The sequence below is a fragment of the Zalophus californianus genome, chromosome 4 (genome assembly GCF_009762305.2).
Source record: "Zalophus californianus isolate mZalCal1 chromosome 4, mZalCal1.pri.v2, whole genome shotgun sequence".
NCBI classification, from domain to species: Eukaryota; Metazoa; Chordata; class Mammalia; order Carnivora; family Otariidae; genus Zalophus; species Zalophus californianus.
In genome coordinates this window covers 124,572,340-124,587,756 of record NC_045598.1, presented here as the reverse complement: position 1 = coordinate 124,587,756, position 15,417 = coordinate 124,572,340, and the positions used below count along the sequence as shown (strand labels likewise).

Here is a 15,417-nt window from a genome sequence, read left to right as displayed (position 1 = left end):
CACCATCAACTCAGTCCACCAGAGTCTTTTTACTCAGGGAGTGACTCCATGTAAGGCTTTAGTTCCTCATCTTCATAAGCCACATTCATCCATGAAATTTTCATGATTTGCTCTAAGACGCCTCTTGGTGAGATTGAGGATAAGAAATGTCTTGAGCAAGTTTTCACACTATGGACAAGTAGAAGTGAATATGGTATATTCTGTTCAGTATTGCTTTCCCTGATCCTTTAAGTTGTCCGTCAAAAGGCAGGGATCTGCTGACCAGAGTATATAAGGTGACTCTTAGGCTCCATACATCTACCATGAAGCCATTTTACTTTTGGCTCTGGAAAGAGTTCCAAGGCATTATAAGGAAGCTGCCACACAAGGCATCCAACTTATTGCCAAAGGGGAATTCATTGCTGTAGCAAAGTCTGAAACCTTGATGTGCATGTAAGTTTCTAGTAGTTGGTTTTCTGCCTTGAAGGTATATAGACAATACCCTTTTGCTGGTAATACTGTGCAGCAGACACTCTCTGGCTGAATTTGCCTGGGGCCTCTTTCTCTTTCCTGCTGTGATGATCCACTGGGTAATTGAATAGCTCTTCCCCACTTACCTCCATGATAGGGTAGACTGTTCCTGTCTCCATCACTTCAAATAATTTCACAATGTTTGAGTTATCCAAGGCCCTCATTATTTTGACTTTATAAGGTAGTTAACAAGATTAACTCGTTAATGATTGTCATGACCATCTCTTTCCCAAATGTGTTGGGCCAGCCTCACCTTGGCAAATATATCCTTGCCAATGGTAGCTGCCAATAAAGTCTTTTCCTCAGCAGAGATGGCCGAGAGGCCTGGCAGCATGTTGCACTTACTTGGAGGCAGCGTGTCCCAATGTCAGCTTGAAACCGGGAAAAGCTGGGAGAAATTTGATCCAGTTTACTTCAAAAGAAAATCACTTTCAAGGCCAATTTGAAAAACTGACCTTTATGATGGAATTGACATAGTGCCAGACAAAAAATAAAGGTAAACAAAACATTAACAAACTAAATTTTAAAAATGGAAAAAAAATAAAGAAAAAAGAATAAGAAAAAGATTAAAAAGAGTTATTAAATTTTTTCACTTTTTCTTTAAAAGTGAAGATTTTAAAGATTTCTTTAAAAGTGAAAAAATTAATATGCAAAATAGATAAAAACCCTACAGTGCCATGGAAGAAACTAACTTTGGTCAAATCCCAGGTCATTGAAAACCAGCTTCCTGAGCTAGAAGGTACAAAATCCTCAGCCCCTCCAAGGTCTTAAATAGATGCTTGGGATTCTTTAACAATGGCTCTTTATGAGGTCATAGAAAGAAATGGGCCTATTGTGACTGGGGATAATCCACAGCAATTTTCTTACTTTTTGGATTCTAGAACCTTTACACTTTTTAAAAATTTTAATTTAAGTTACAGTTAGTTAACATACAGTATAATATTAGTTTCAGGTGTACAGTACAGTGATTCAACACTTCCATACATCACCCAGTGCTCATCACGACAAGTGCCTTCTTTAATCCCCATCACCTATTTCACCAACCCCCCACCCACCTCCCCTCTAGTAACCATCAGTTTAGAACTCTTTACTCTTAAAAAATACTTGTTTTTAGGGGCTCCTGGGTGGTTCAGTCATTAAGCGTCTGCCCTCGGCTCCGGTCATGGTCCCAGGGTCCTGGGATCGAGCCCCGCATCAGGCTCCCTGCTCCGCGGGAAGCCTGCTTCTCCCTCTCCCGCTCCCCCTGTTTGTGTTCCCTCTCTCGCTGTGTCTCTCTCTGTCAAATAAATAAATAAAATCTTAAAAAAAAATTTGTTTTTATCAATTTACACACTGCCCAATACTGATACCTTAGAATTGCCCATCTTTTTTTAATGTCCTTAATTTTAAAAAAAAATAGAAACTTCATATTAGTTTCTTGCTTAAAATTTATTATTATATATGTAGATATCTATATCTGTATAGTTATATAGGCCTTATTTTATAGAGCAGTTTGAGGTTTACAGAAATATTGAAATTGTAGAGTTCCCATATACCCCCTCCCCACCCACCGTAGTCTTCACAAATATTAATATCAGTATAGTATATTTGTTACAGTTGAGCCGATATTAATACATTAATACTAACTAAAGTCCTAATTTACATCTGGGATCGTTTTTGTGTTGTACATTATATGGGTTTTGACCAACGTATAATGACACAGATACATCATTATAGTAACACAAAATAGTTTCACTGTCCTAAAAATCCCATGTGCTACACCTATTTATACCTCTCTCCCCCAAAGCCCTAGCAACTACTGATCTTTTAATAATCTCCATAGTTTTGGCTTTTCCAGAATGTCATATAGTTGTAATTATACAGTGTGTAGCCTTTTCAGATTGGCTTCTTTCGCTTTGCAATATGTGGTTAAGGTTCTTCCATGCCTTTTTGTGGCATGATAGTGCATTTCTTTTTATCACTGAATAATATTCTACCAACCACATTTACCACAGTTTGTTTATCCATTCACCAATTGAAGGATATCTTGATTGTTCCCAAGTTTTGGCAATTCTGAATAAAGTTCCTGTAAACATTTGTGTGCAGGTTTTTGTGTGGACACAAGTTTTCAGCTCATTTGGGTAAATACCAAGGATCACAGTTGCTGGGTCATATGGTAAGAGTATGTTTAGTTTTATAAGAAACTGCCAAACTGTCTTCCAAAGTAGCTGTACCATTTTGCATTCCCACCAGCAATGAGAGTTTCTGTTGTTCCACATTTTTGTCAGCATTTGGGCCAGTCAATGTTTTGAGTTTGGCCATTCTAATAGGTGTGTTGTGGTAACTTGTTACTGTTTTAATTTGCAATTCCCTGAGAATATGATGCGGGGTATCTTTTCATCTGTTTATTTTCCATCTGTATGTCTTCTGTGGTAAGGTGTCTGTTGAGATCTTTTGCCCATTTTTAATTGTTTTTTTCCTTATTGAGTTTTAAGAGTTCTTTGTATATGTTGGTTATTAGTCCTTTGTCAGGTATGTGTTTTGCAAAGATTTCTCTCCCAGTCTGAAGTGTGGGTTTTGATTCTCTTTAACAGTGTATTTTGCAGGACAGAATTTTTAAATTTTAATGAAGTTTTTTTTTTCATGGATTGTGTTTTTGATGTTGTATCTAAAAAGTCATTGCCAGCAACGATGTGGATGGAAGTGGAGGGTGTTATGCTGAGTGAAAGAAGTCAATCAGAGAAAGACATGTATCATATGACCTCACTGATATGAGGAATTCTTAATCTCAGGAAACAAACTGAGGGTTGCTGGAGTGGTGGGGGGTGGGAGGGAGGGGGTGGCTGGGTGATAGACATTGGGGACGGTATGTGCTATGGTGAGTGCTGTGAATTGTGTAAGACTGTTGAATCACAGATCTGTACCTCTGAAACAAATAATGCAATATATGTTAAGAAAAAAAAAAGAAGAAGATAACAGGAGGGGAAGAATAAAGGGGAGGAAATTGGAGGGGGAGACGAACCATGAGAGATGATGAACTCTGAAAAACAAACTGAGGGTTCTAGAGGGGAGGGGCGTGAGGGGATGGGTTAGCCTGGTGATGGGTATTAAAGAGGGCACGTTCTGCGTGGAGCACTGGGTATTATGCACAAACAATGAATCATGGAACACTATATTAAAAACTAATGATGTAATGTATGGTGATTAACATAACAATAAAAAATTAAAAAAAATAAAAAGTCATTGCCAGCCCCAAGGTCGTCTAGATATTTCTTATTTTAACTGCTGGTAATTTTATAGTTTGGCATTTTACAATTAGGTCTCTGATCTATTTTGAGTTAATTTTTGTGAAAGGTATAAGAATTGTGTCTGTATTAATATTTTTGCAAGAGGATGCCCAGTTGTTCTACCACCATTTGTTGAAAAGGCTATCCTTTCTCCATTGAATTACTTTGTTCTTTGGTCAAAGATCAGTTGACTGTATTTGTGTTGGTATACTTTGGGCTTTCTCTTCTGTTCCATTGACCTATTTGTCTATTCTTTCACCAATACCGTACTGTCTTGATTATTGTTGCTTTATAGTAAGTATTGAAGTTGAGTGGTATCAGTCTTCCCACTTTGTTCTTCTCCTTCAATATCATATTTGCTATTCTGGGTCCTTTCCCTTCCCATATAAACTTTAGAATCAGTTTGTCAATGTCCACAGAATAACTTTCTGGAGTTCTGATCCTGATCAGATTGCATTGAATCTATAGAACAAGTTGAGAAGAACTGACATCTTGACAATATTGAGTCTCCCTACTGACATGCATAGGATATCTCTCGCTTATTTAAATTTTATTTGATTTTTTTATCACAGCTTTATAGTTTTTCTTATGTAGATTTTGTACACATTTTGTATACCAAAGTATTTCATTTTTATGGGTGCCAATGTAAGTGGTGTTGTTTTTTTTTATTTCAAATTCCACTTATTCATTGCTGGAAAATAGGAAAGCAATTTACTTTTGTGTATTAACTTTGTATTCTGCTACCTTGCTGTAATTTCTTATTAGTTACAGAAGAGTATTTTTGTTGCTGTTTCGAAATTTTATATATAGGCAATCATGTCATCTGAACAAGAATAGTTTTAGTTTTTCTCAATCTGTATACCTTTTATTTCCCTTTCTTGTCTTATTGCATTAACTAGGACTTCCTGTATAATGTCAGATAGGAGCGGTGAGGGGGCATCTTTGCCTTGTTTCAGATCTTAGCAGGAAAGTATCTAGTTCCTCACTATTAAGTATGATGTTAGCATTAAGGTTTTTTGTAGATGTTCTTTATCAAGTTGAGGAAGTTTCCTCTAATCCTAGTTTGCTGAGAGTTTTATCATGAATAGGTGTTAGATTTTGTCAAATGATGTTCCTGTATCTATTGACATGATCAGATGATTTTTCTTCTTTATCCCTTTGAGGTAATGGATTACATTAATTACATTATTTGATTTTTGAATGTTGAAGCAGCCTTACACACCGGGAATAAATTTCCCTTGCTTCTAATGTATAATTCTTCCTATACACTGTTGAGTTCAATTTACTGTTATTTTGTTGAGGATTTCCACATCTATGTTGTGTTTATTGATCTATAATTTTCCTTTTTTGTGATGTTTTTGTCTACTTTAGTATTAGGGTAATGCTGGCCTCATAGAATGAGTTAGGAAGTGTTTTCTCTGCTTCTATTTTCTGGAAGAGATTAGAGTGAATTGGTAATATTTCTTCCTTAAATGTTTGATAAAATTCACCAGTGAGATCTAGAGTTGGTGCCTTCTGCTTTAGAAGATTATAAATTATTGACTCAATTTATTTGGTAAATGCACACTAATTCAGATTATCTATTTCTCCTTGTGTGAGCACTGTGAAGGCCCTAATAAGTCTGGGCCCTTAGGAGATTTTATATCACAAATTAGTCCTTGCTCAGTCTCCAGCAATTAGTCAATTACCTTTTCAGTGTCTTTCTTAAAGGCTGCAGCAGCAGCTTCTGCTCCCACTAAGCTATAATTTTCTGTATTCACCTGTCTCTATAGCTTTTAGGGCAATGGTTTGCCCTGCAGCATCAATTCTCTAATGAATCTAAGAGGACTTGTTGATATTCAGTTTGTTCAGCTTTTTTCTTGTGGTGAAGATGGGAGTGATGCCTTCCAAACTCCTTATATAGATAACAAGGAAGGTTGAAAAATAAAACCGTTCATACAGAGAATGGGAGAGCAAAACCACTTATGTGCAACTACTTACAATGTATGAATAGTTGGAAAAACTGATCCCGCTCTGTATACTAGCTATTTTCAAAGACTCTCTCTCAGTCTGAAATGGTAAACCTCTAAGGTTGATATTATCATTCTCATTTTCAAGTTAAAACAACAACTGGGTGTCTACATAACTTGTATGCTGGATTTAAAATTTTCCAGTGTTATATGTGCACAAATTTATTTGTCTATAACTGATTTCTGCTGAAGACAGAAAACACTATTTCTAGTGAAAAGTAGTTCCAGTCACTTTGGGTTTAAAACTTGTTCATATACACACACACACACACACACACACACACACATTAAATGAGATTTAGGAGGAGAACTCTTCCCCTTCCTTTCTGTTGATCTGGAAAGTCCTGTAGTACAGATGTTCATGTGGCCATCTTTGGCTTCCCAGTGTGCCTCCTGGCCAGGACTTTGAGGGTGATCCTCCATCTTTGCATCCTTTACTCAAGTGTCCCCACTTGGTAATCCCTCCTAGCTTCCAGGCAAAGCAATCATGTGGTTCTGTGCTTCCTTGGCCCCACATGAGCTCTCACAGAGGCTGCCAGTATGCCAAGACTCTGCCATGCCTTCTACCGACTGACTCCTCCTCATGCCTGCATTGAAGCCAAGGAAGAGTGGAAGAATAGAGAACATTTCAAAAGTACAGTTCTAAGAGACAGTGTGAACCAAATTATATTTTCCAATTAAGTAGCTTCTAAAGTAAGTCCAGGAAAGGTAGAAGGGCAGCTTCAAAAGTTCTTTGCTCAACCAAAAGTTTGTTCAAAAGGTCACTATTATAATCAGCTACTGCATTGCACATCAGTTGTGTAGTATCTGACATTTTAACCACACATATACAAAAGAAAATATTAATTAGGAAAAATTAAAAAAATTATTAAGGCACTGTTACAGATATTAGATGACCTAATACAAATATTTTATGTCCTCAGAAACTTAATCAACACATAATTTTTTTTTCCTGAATTGGTGTACATGTATAAAGATTGCTCACCACTTACTTAGAAGGTTGTTACAATAACTCGGACTCCTAGCCTAGAATGATCCCAGGAAAAGTGGAATAGAAGAAATTACTTGACATGTATAGATTGCTGTGGAAAATGCTGGGCTTTAAATGTCTCAGGGAATGATGTGTGATAGGTCACTAGCCAAACCTTTTCCCTATTTATTTAACTAAAGGTATAGCATAAAGACAAACTGCAACTATTATTAAAAACGAAGTATTCTATGTTGGTTCACCTCCTCAGATCTTATATGCTTCTTTTTAACCAAAGGAAAACTAAAACATCTCTTATGTTTTATAGCCATTTTATGTATTTAGGCTCTTCTCCACTATTTGCTTGCAGGTAAATTTGGACCGTACTTGACATTTTTAATAAACTTCAAGATGTGTCCCACTATTCGTATGGAAGAAATTGCAAGTGGTGATAGTTGTTTATGCATAGAACTTGGGTTTAATTATTAAGAAACTTTGTAAGCTTTAATATGTATTACTTACAAGATGTGTCCTGTTAGTGTCTTAAGTAGTAAAGAGGATATTTGAGGAAGTGTATACTGTTCAAGTGGGATTGAGAGGGGGTGTGGCCCACAATTTTTGTTTTTTTGTTTTCTGGGGGTTCTTTGTTTTTGTTTTTCTTTGTTTTTAGTTGCCCACCATTGCTTTAGAACCTGTTCCTTTTAAGTTTGGAACTTGATCATTCCCAACAAGCATTAGGCATCCCATCCCCTCACTCAGCAGTGGGCAGTGGACATTTCATTTTCAAAGTCACAGAGCATGAGAGAGACAAATAGCAGTATTTGCACTGTGCCATATGTCAGTAGGTCTTTCTGGACCATTATGATGATGTCTTTCCTCTCTAAATAATTTTTACAAATATACTGATGAAGACAGATTTCTGTTGCCCATCTTCAATGGGTCATAAGTTGAAATAGCACTATATTTTTTCCTGAAAATACGCAGTTGTGACATGGTGTTTCATAGTTTTAAACTCATTGCTGCCAAATGAACACAGCTGTAAGAAATGATGATCCTCTCATCTTTGTAACAATAAAACTGCTTCCTAATGTGTTTCCCTAACTCTGAACATTAACTTAATATTCCCCTGGATTTCTGAGTTCCATCCTTTCCCCCCACGGAAATCCATGAAGACTACAGCTTTTGACCAAATGACAGAGCATAGAGGATGAAATTAGTTGCATTAAATTATGATATGACAAAAAGCCTTTCAAAATCTTTGTCACTATGCAACATCCAAGCAACATTAAACAAAACAGAATAAAAATAGACCAAGGAAGAGAGTTAATATTTTGAAAAGAAATTTTGTGATCTAAGATCACTTGCAAAATTTGAAAGGCATTGATTGAGAGCCTGCATGCTATGGCAATTTCTGACTTAAGAGAGCCTACTCTACAATAATATATGTCATTTCTTGTTTAATCTTTGGATATAGAATTAACTATTACTGTACTTTTTGGTACATTTTTGTATTTCTCAAAAAAGCAAGTCTCCATTGGTAGAGCTAGCATTTAAGAAAATAACAGAGAAGGGGAGGAAGCAGAAGATACACATTTTTATGTGATGTTTCTTGTCTTCCCATTTCTAAGTACATATATTTAAATAATAGCACAGATCTGTAAATTAGTATAAAAATCAATTGTCTTCTAAAAACAGAAAGGAGAATTTTGATACCTGTTTCCTTTATTTCTATCATACCTTGGGTTTATTTTGTGTTAGTTTATTTCTTTTCCCCCAAAAGATCTGATGTTTATTTTTTAAGTTTAATTCTACCATGTTGAGTTGTGGGAAAATAAAAGCTTTTGATAGGGTTAATCTAACCACATAAAATTCCATGTTAAGTATGATCATAATCTTGATTTTTGATTGGGTCTTGAGCTAGTAATATCTTGTGATTAATCAGAATGGGTTGTACTGCCTATAGTGTAAGTCATCTTCACAGATGGGATAGAGAATCATCAGAGTTCTTTTGAATATTTGTTTTAATCCCTTCTAGGATAAAATGGCTTTGGATTTTTTTTTTTTTTTTTTACTTTAAATCAGATTGAGCTCACCAAATAAATGAAGAAGAAGAAATTTTGAAGTCCAGGTTTGCTAAGATTATAGGTCAAAAAAAAGAAGAAACTTGTTTTTTAATTCACAGTATTTCAGTGTTTCACTGAACGTGTTTCATATGTTGTCTTGTAAAATTTAACAAATATTCCTAGTCCTTCGTAATTTGAATAAAAAACTCGATAAAAGAATACAACAAGATATACTTCATGGAAATAATGTTGAGCTTTTTATTGTTCTCAACAACATAAAAGATTTTTCAAGATTATTAACTGCTCCTCTTCTAATTATGCAATTCCAGTCTAAAGTGACATCTGATAACAAAGAGCTTTACTTTGGCGAGTAAACTACCTGACATCTAACACTCAGCAAGAGCTCTCATACATAAAATGTTTACTGACTGTAGCTGTCATTTCAGCCAGCCATTTGGGTCTTACAAGATACAATTTCTCAAAAACGTTCCTCACCAAAAGCTGTGAATTGAACTGTCTACCCCAAAGTCACATACTGGTGGGACTCAATAAATTCATATCTATGATTATATAATAATCATTAAATAAAATAATTGAAAAAAGTTGTGTAATTCATCCATTCACTTCTAGGCTGGGTTAATAACCCATATGTATTAAAATAAGGATTTCATTTTTTCTTGTTTGTTTATTTTTCTTATAGGAGACCTGGTGAGCCTCCACTGATAAAAGGCTGGCTTCCTTACCTTGGAGAGGCCCTGAAATTACAAAAGGATCCTTTAGGTTTCATGAAAACTCTTCAAAAGCAACATGGTGACACTTTCACTGTTCTCCTTGGAGGTAAGCAACACTTCCATAAGTACCTTCCATAAATCATAAGTTCCCCATTGTTCCTTAAGTTGTTACATTTTTCTATAGACAAAATATGGAATATTTATATTATTGTTTTGTTTGTAGACTAATACAAAAGAAAACTATGTTTTTGAATACAGTGATTTTCACAGTAAAAAATTAATTATAAAAATCTTGAGGGTACCTAGGGAACCCTACTCTCCTGCCATCACCTGTGATTTTGGTTTGGTTTGGCTTGGTCTGATTTTAAGAATGATTAAAAGAGAAAAAAAAAAGCTAGAACGCATTAACAGACTTCATTTTGTAGAGCAGTCTTAGGTTTAAAGAAAATTGATCAGATCTGAGATTTCCCATATATCCTGTTTCCCTTGATCAGAATTTTCCTTATTATATCCCATACTCTGTTGCAGCTGATGAACCAGTGTTGGTATATTATTAACCGTCTGTGATTTACATTAGGGTCCACTCTTTGTGTTGTACAGTTCTTCGAGTTTTGACAAATGTGTGTCATGGATCCATCATTCAATGGATATTATTCACTATCATAGAGAATAGTTTAACTGCCCTAAAATTCCTCTGTGTTCCACATATTCATGCCACTTCCCCCCAACCTGAGCCCCTAGCAACCACTGCTGTAGAATGTATTTTTAATTTTAATAAAAAGTTTATTATGCTTCTAACTTCAATAAAATGCTTACAAAAGAAAAAAGAAAACGGCAGCAAGATCACTAAACATCCCAACATCATAGGGCTGAGAGGAAAAGTTGGGACGTTCTTCACTCATCCTCCTTGAAGGCCCATGTTTTCCAGCTGTATCAGCTATCATTGCATAACAAACCTCCCCTAGATGTAATGCCTTAAAGCAACCCGTCTTACCTGAGTCACTTTTGTGGCTTGAGTCATCTGACTGCTTAACTGGGACTGGATGTTCCAAGATGGCCTCATCACATACATGCCTGGCTGGGCCTCCTTGTACACATGATGTTTCATTCTCAAGATGTCCTTACGTGGCAGCTAGTGTTTCAGGTGGGTGAGAAGAAAAGCTGCAAAGCCCCCTGAGGCCTAGGCTGAGATATTACAAAACCTCATTTATACCACATTTTTTTTAATTTTTTTATTTTTTTTTTAAGATTTTATTTATTTGACAGAGAGAGACACAGCAAGAGAGGGAACACAAGCAGGGGGAGTGGGAGAGGGAGAAGCAGGCTCCACGCTGAGCAGGGAGCCCAATGCGGGGCTCGATCCCAGGACCCTGGGATCATGACCTGAGCTGAGGGCAGACGCTTAACGACTGAGCCACCCAGGTGCCCCTATACCACATTTTATTAGTCAGAGCGGTTGCAGACCAGCCCCAACTCAAGGGTAGGGAAATACACTCCACCACTTCCTGGGAGCATGGCAGAGTCCCACTGCAAAGGAGCACACGTAGAGATAGAAAGAATTTACTGTGGCCATCTTAGCACACAGTCTTCCACATCAGCTTATCACCGGGCTAGCTATTCCTTTTCTTCACTTTTGTATGTCCTATGTCCCAGAAGTCTGATCTGTACAGACTAGATTATCCTCACTTCTTTGCCCTCTGACTTCTGGCTGGGCATGCCAGTGGGAGGGCAGGAAAGGCTGTGTTCCAGGTCCCCATTTCTCACTGGGCTCTGGCAAAACAGTTCACTCCCCTTCCTTTCCTTCCCAAGAAAAATGAAGGCATCAGGTATGATCTCACTCAGACCCTCACATATCTACCAGATATCCCTGTGTCTCACAACTTTCCTCACTACCTTTTCTCTAATTTCAAAGAATGTTTAAGAAAATCCATTATTACCTGTCCCCATCACCCTTACTTGCTGCCTCCACAGGGCTGGTGTTTATTTATTCCTCCCACACATATATCTTCATTTTTCTTTTCTCTCTTGGGTCCTTACCTATAGCTTAAAACCATGCTTCTCCTATATTCTCCTTCTAGTTACCTTTCATTTCTTTTTTCTTTTTCTCTTTTGCATCCCAGTTTTTCAAGAGAGTTTCCTACATTTGCTGCCCATACTTCTGTGTGCCTTGCTGCGGCCATTAATGGACCTTCACTGACTAGACCTCTCTACTTGGTCTGACAATGCAGATCCCTCATTCTTCCTTCAAACACTCTATTCCTTCACTCTATTGATACTGCACCTTCTGGTTCTTTCACTGACTCTGAGTATTCCTTATCTAGGTCATCTTTACTTATGCCCCTTTCTTTGCTCAACCCTTTTCATCTTTCTCTAACCAGCCTTGGAGTTTTCTGTTCTATTCCTAAAGAATTTAGGTGATTTCTTCTTACTGTAATTACTTTGTTGAGTATCAGAAGCAACCTTTTGTACACAGAGCAACTTCATTTCAGTGCCGCCATTTTAATGTAATGGGGAGAAAAAACAATGATCCAACTGGATGACATTGTCAGCATGGCTGAGTTTTCACATGAACAGGCAATATCCATTTCCTCACAACTTACTCCTTTGCCTGGCCAGTCTCTCCCAATGCTCTGATTTCAGAAAAATTGAAATGGAAAAAAAATCATGCATCTTAGAGCAATTGTAGTGTAATCCCCACAAGGCTTCCCAAGATCTGGGCACCTCCTACCTCTCTGGCGTCACCTTTGCTACTGCTTGCCTTAATGCACTGTTAATGCACTAAATTGTTTGAAATTTCCTCCTCACACACCATGCCCTTTTGTGCCTGTGTTTCCTCATGCTGTTTTTTTCTGCCTGAGTGCTGTTCTTCTCTTTGTGAGTCCTCCTGAAAAGATGACTGACATGGTTTCATCTTTTGAGGCCATAGTCACATATCTCTTTCTTCCAAAAGCTTCACTGACCATCTCTTCTCCCTGGTTATGTTTGATGCCTCTTCTCCAGGCTCCCATTACTCTCAGTATCACTCTGTAATGGCATTTAATAAACTGTGAATTTATTGCTAATTCATTTGTCTATTTCCCTTCATTATTCTTTAGTTCCTCTATTGCCAACATTTAGACCAGAGCTCAGCACTGATTGATTCACAATAAATATTTGATGAGGATATTCCCAATACCTTAGAGCTGATGAAATACTTACTATAATACAAATAAAGGCCATAGCTGGTGCTTTTATTCTAAGTGAGCTTTTGGCTTCATAATAACAAAACTCTGTTCTTCACTTAAAAAAGTAAGTCACTCTTACTTAAAGAAAATAAATTTTATGAATAGATGCAACAAATTAGTGAACTTTTCAGTTTTCCCTTTTAATATATCATACAAAAATAATCTAAGCTGATTAAGCAGAAACTTGTGGCGAGTTGAATAATTTTATTCACTGCTCAAAAAACAACCAATTTCTGCTGATACTTGATATCTTAATCTTAGACACTAAGAAGCTTGCTGAATTTCTGATGTCCAAATAATTTGACCATGGCCATGTTTTTGAACTCAACAGTACACAAGCGGGTGTTGAATATGTACTACCACTTCCCTTTGGCTTCTTGCTAGAGTTTGAATAGATTCCTGTCAAGTTATCCTGTTAATGTATGTGGTTCTAATGATCAGTTTGCAAAATAGCACCTTTGGAAAATGTGAAACGAGGGACCAGAGTCTTCCACCCTTGTCCCGTAATGTGATTTCCGCTAGTGTATGTTCTTGCATGATGAGCAAATGATTGTCATCCCCAAAAGTCTCAAGGGACATGGATGTCATCTTAATAAAGAAATTAAAAGGTACATCTTTTCATGAGAAACCACGTAAATTCGTGACCTGTCGCAGAAAATAGTTCTCTAATTGGTTTTGTGTGGTGGTGTAGCAGAGTCGTCTTCCCTAGATGTCATGCCAGCGAAGCACCACTGTACATCATTGTCAACAGCTAGTGAAATCTCCCTAATAAGAGGGGGAGTATGTAATGTGGTCATCCTCATAAAATAAAAAGTTGGTTCATTCCACTTTCCAACGAGTATTTTCAGCTTGACCTTCTAAAAAATTCTATTGAAGAACAAACTAAGCTTATAATTATGGAAAATCTCTTTAAAATCCAAATTTATCTCATATTTGCTGACAGGCATTTCTAAATCTAAGTACTCAAATAGTTGTTCTGAATTCCCATGGATGTTGCCTCTGTAAAGCACCAAATATCTGAGATGAAAACATCAAAATTCAATTTATAATGATCCAGAAGTCAAACTTTTTGTATATAAGACATCGGGGTGAATGATTTTGTTTTCTTTTCTTACATTTACTGATGTACTTTGCATCATGTAGCCCCACCTTCCTGAAAGAAGTAATTTGGAGAGAAGTAAAAAGGCTGCTGAGTTAGTAAAGGATCATATGCAGGTTATACAGGAATTCTAGAGTTAGTATCTTAAGACCCAGTCAGCTCTGAAAAGGGAAGAGAATAAGATTATTGGCAAAGAAGACATTAAAAATTTTGACCCCATTTTAAATTTGCTGCTCAAAAAGGTGATTATATATAATATTACATATTATATACATTTATATTTTTTTGCAGAAGTGAGCCCCATTTTGACATTTCTATTTTAGACAAATGCAAACTCTGACATTCTTTAAATCAATATTTCATATCAACTACTGACAGCATTCTTTTCTCTTTTGAAAACATGACAATGAATATTGTTTCTACCTTGTGATCTTGGTAAACTAGGCAACTTGCCTATTGACACTTGGTATTCATTTACATAAAATCACACTGGAGCAAAAAGTTAATTTCGCTCCAAGAATACATGGCCTTCAGAATAACTTTTCAGATTTCCTTTGTTAAGAAATTTAAATTCATTTTATGAATGTATATGTGTTTTCCTAACTGTCTGATTAAAGATTACAAAGAAACTCTGGTTTTGCATCTCACATTAGCAGATGGTGGACAGATGGTTTAAATTAATATTAATTTTGGAAAACTTAGCTTAAATTGTTTATACTGAAGATTAAAAGTTGGAAAGCCAACTAACATCTCCAGGGTTATTAGTACTTCCAAACCCACTTGAAAAGTAAAATCCGGAAAATGAAAACGTCTACTTTTAAAGCAATCCACATCTTACTCAGAAAGATAGTTAATAAAACACAATGCCTTGAGGTTGAAGAAATTAAAATAAGAATGAGAAGGAGAAAATACAGATCCTGGAGTATAAAGAGCCTTGAAGAGTGAGAATTTTATCTACAAATAAATTGATTTTAACTAATCAGTAATGATTTTTTAAAAAGAACCTGTAATAACTGCTCATTAAAAAAACTATTAATAATTGGCTCCTAACTGGAACCAGTTTTTCCACATTTAGGTTTTATTTCTTTTAATTGAAATGAATCTCATAGTTTCTTCCCATGTCCTTACCCCCAAGGGGGAGAGAGAGAGGGGAATGTATGTGTATTTGTGACGAATTGTAGACGAAAACTCTCACATTCACACAGCCTCTATTTCAGTAGGCCAGTGGCCAGTAGCTCATGCTGTCTTGGCTGAATATAGTTTTATCTTTCCACTTAGATTTTAATGAATGTAGAAAATTAGTAGGAAAAATTCAAAATATTCCCTAAAAATTGCATGTTTTACAAACTGAAACTTTTATACATTCTCTGAATTTTAGTGGCTAATTTAAAATAACCCTAAAGATATTTAGCAAAATCTTCTCATTTGGTGAAAGGAGGAAAGTATGAATCACCACCTGTGAAAATACATAGCTTTGCCTAAAATTATATCTTTTGCAAAATGAGAGAATTCACTTTTTTTCAATTATTTGTCAGGCAGATGCTGGCA

General features: G+C 36.3%; 1 protein-coding gene across 3 annotated transcripts in view; it reads left to right on the top strand.

Annotated features, from left to right (window-relative positions):
• The window catches only part of LOC113939871 (cytochrome P450 7B1), a 184,406-nt gene that overhangs the window by 141,947 nt on the left and 27,042 nt on the right, over positions 1–15,417 (top strand). For all 3 annotated transcript variants that reach the window (XM_027626556.2, XM_027626575.2, XM_027626565.2), the window contains one exon: positions 9,516–9,652. In XM_027626556.2, coding sequence (XP_027482357.1) covers positions 9,516–9,652 — 137 coding nt within the window. The remainder of the gene's footprint in view (positions 1–9,515; positions 9,653–15,417) is intronic.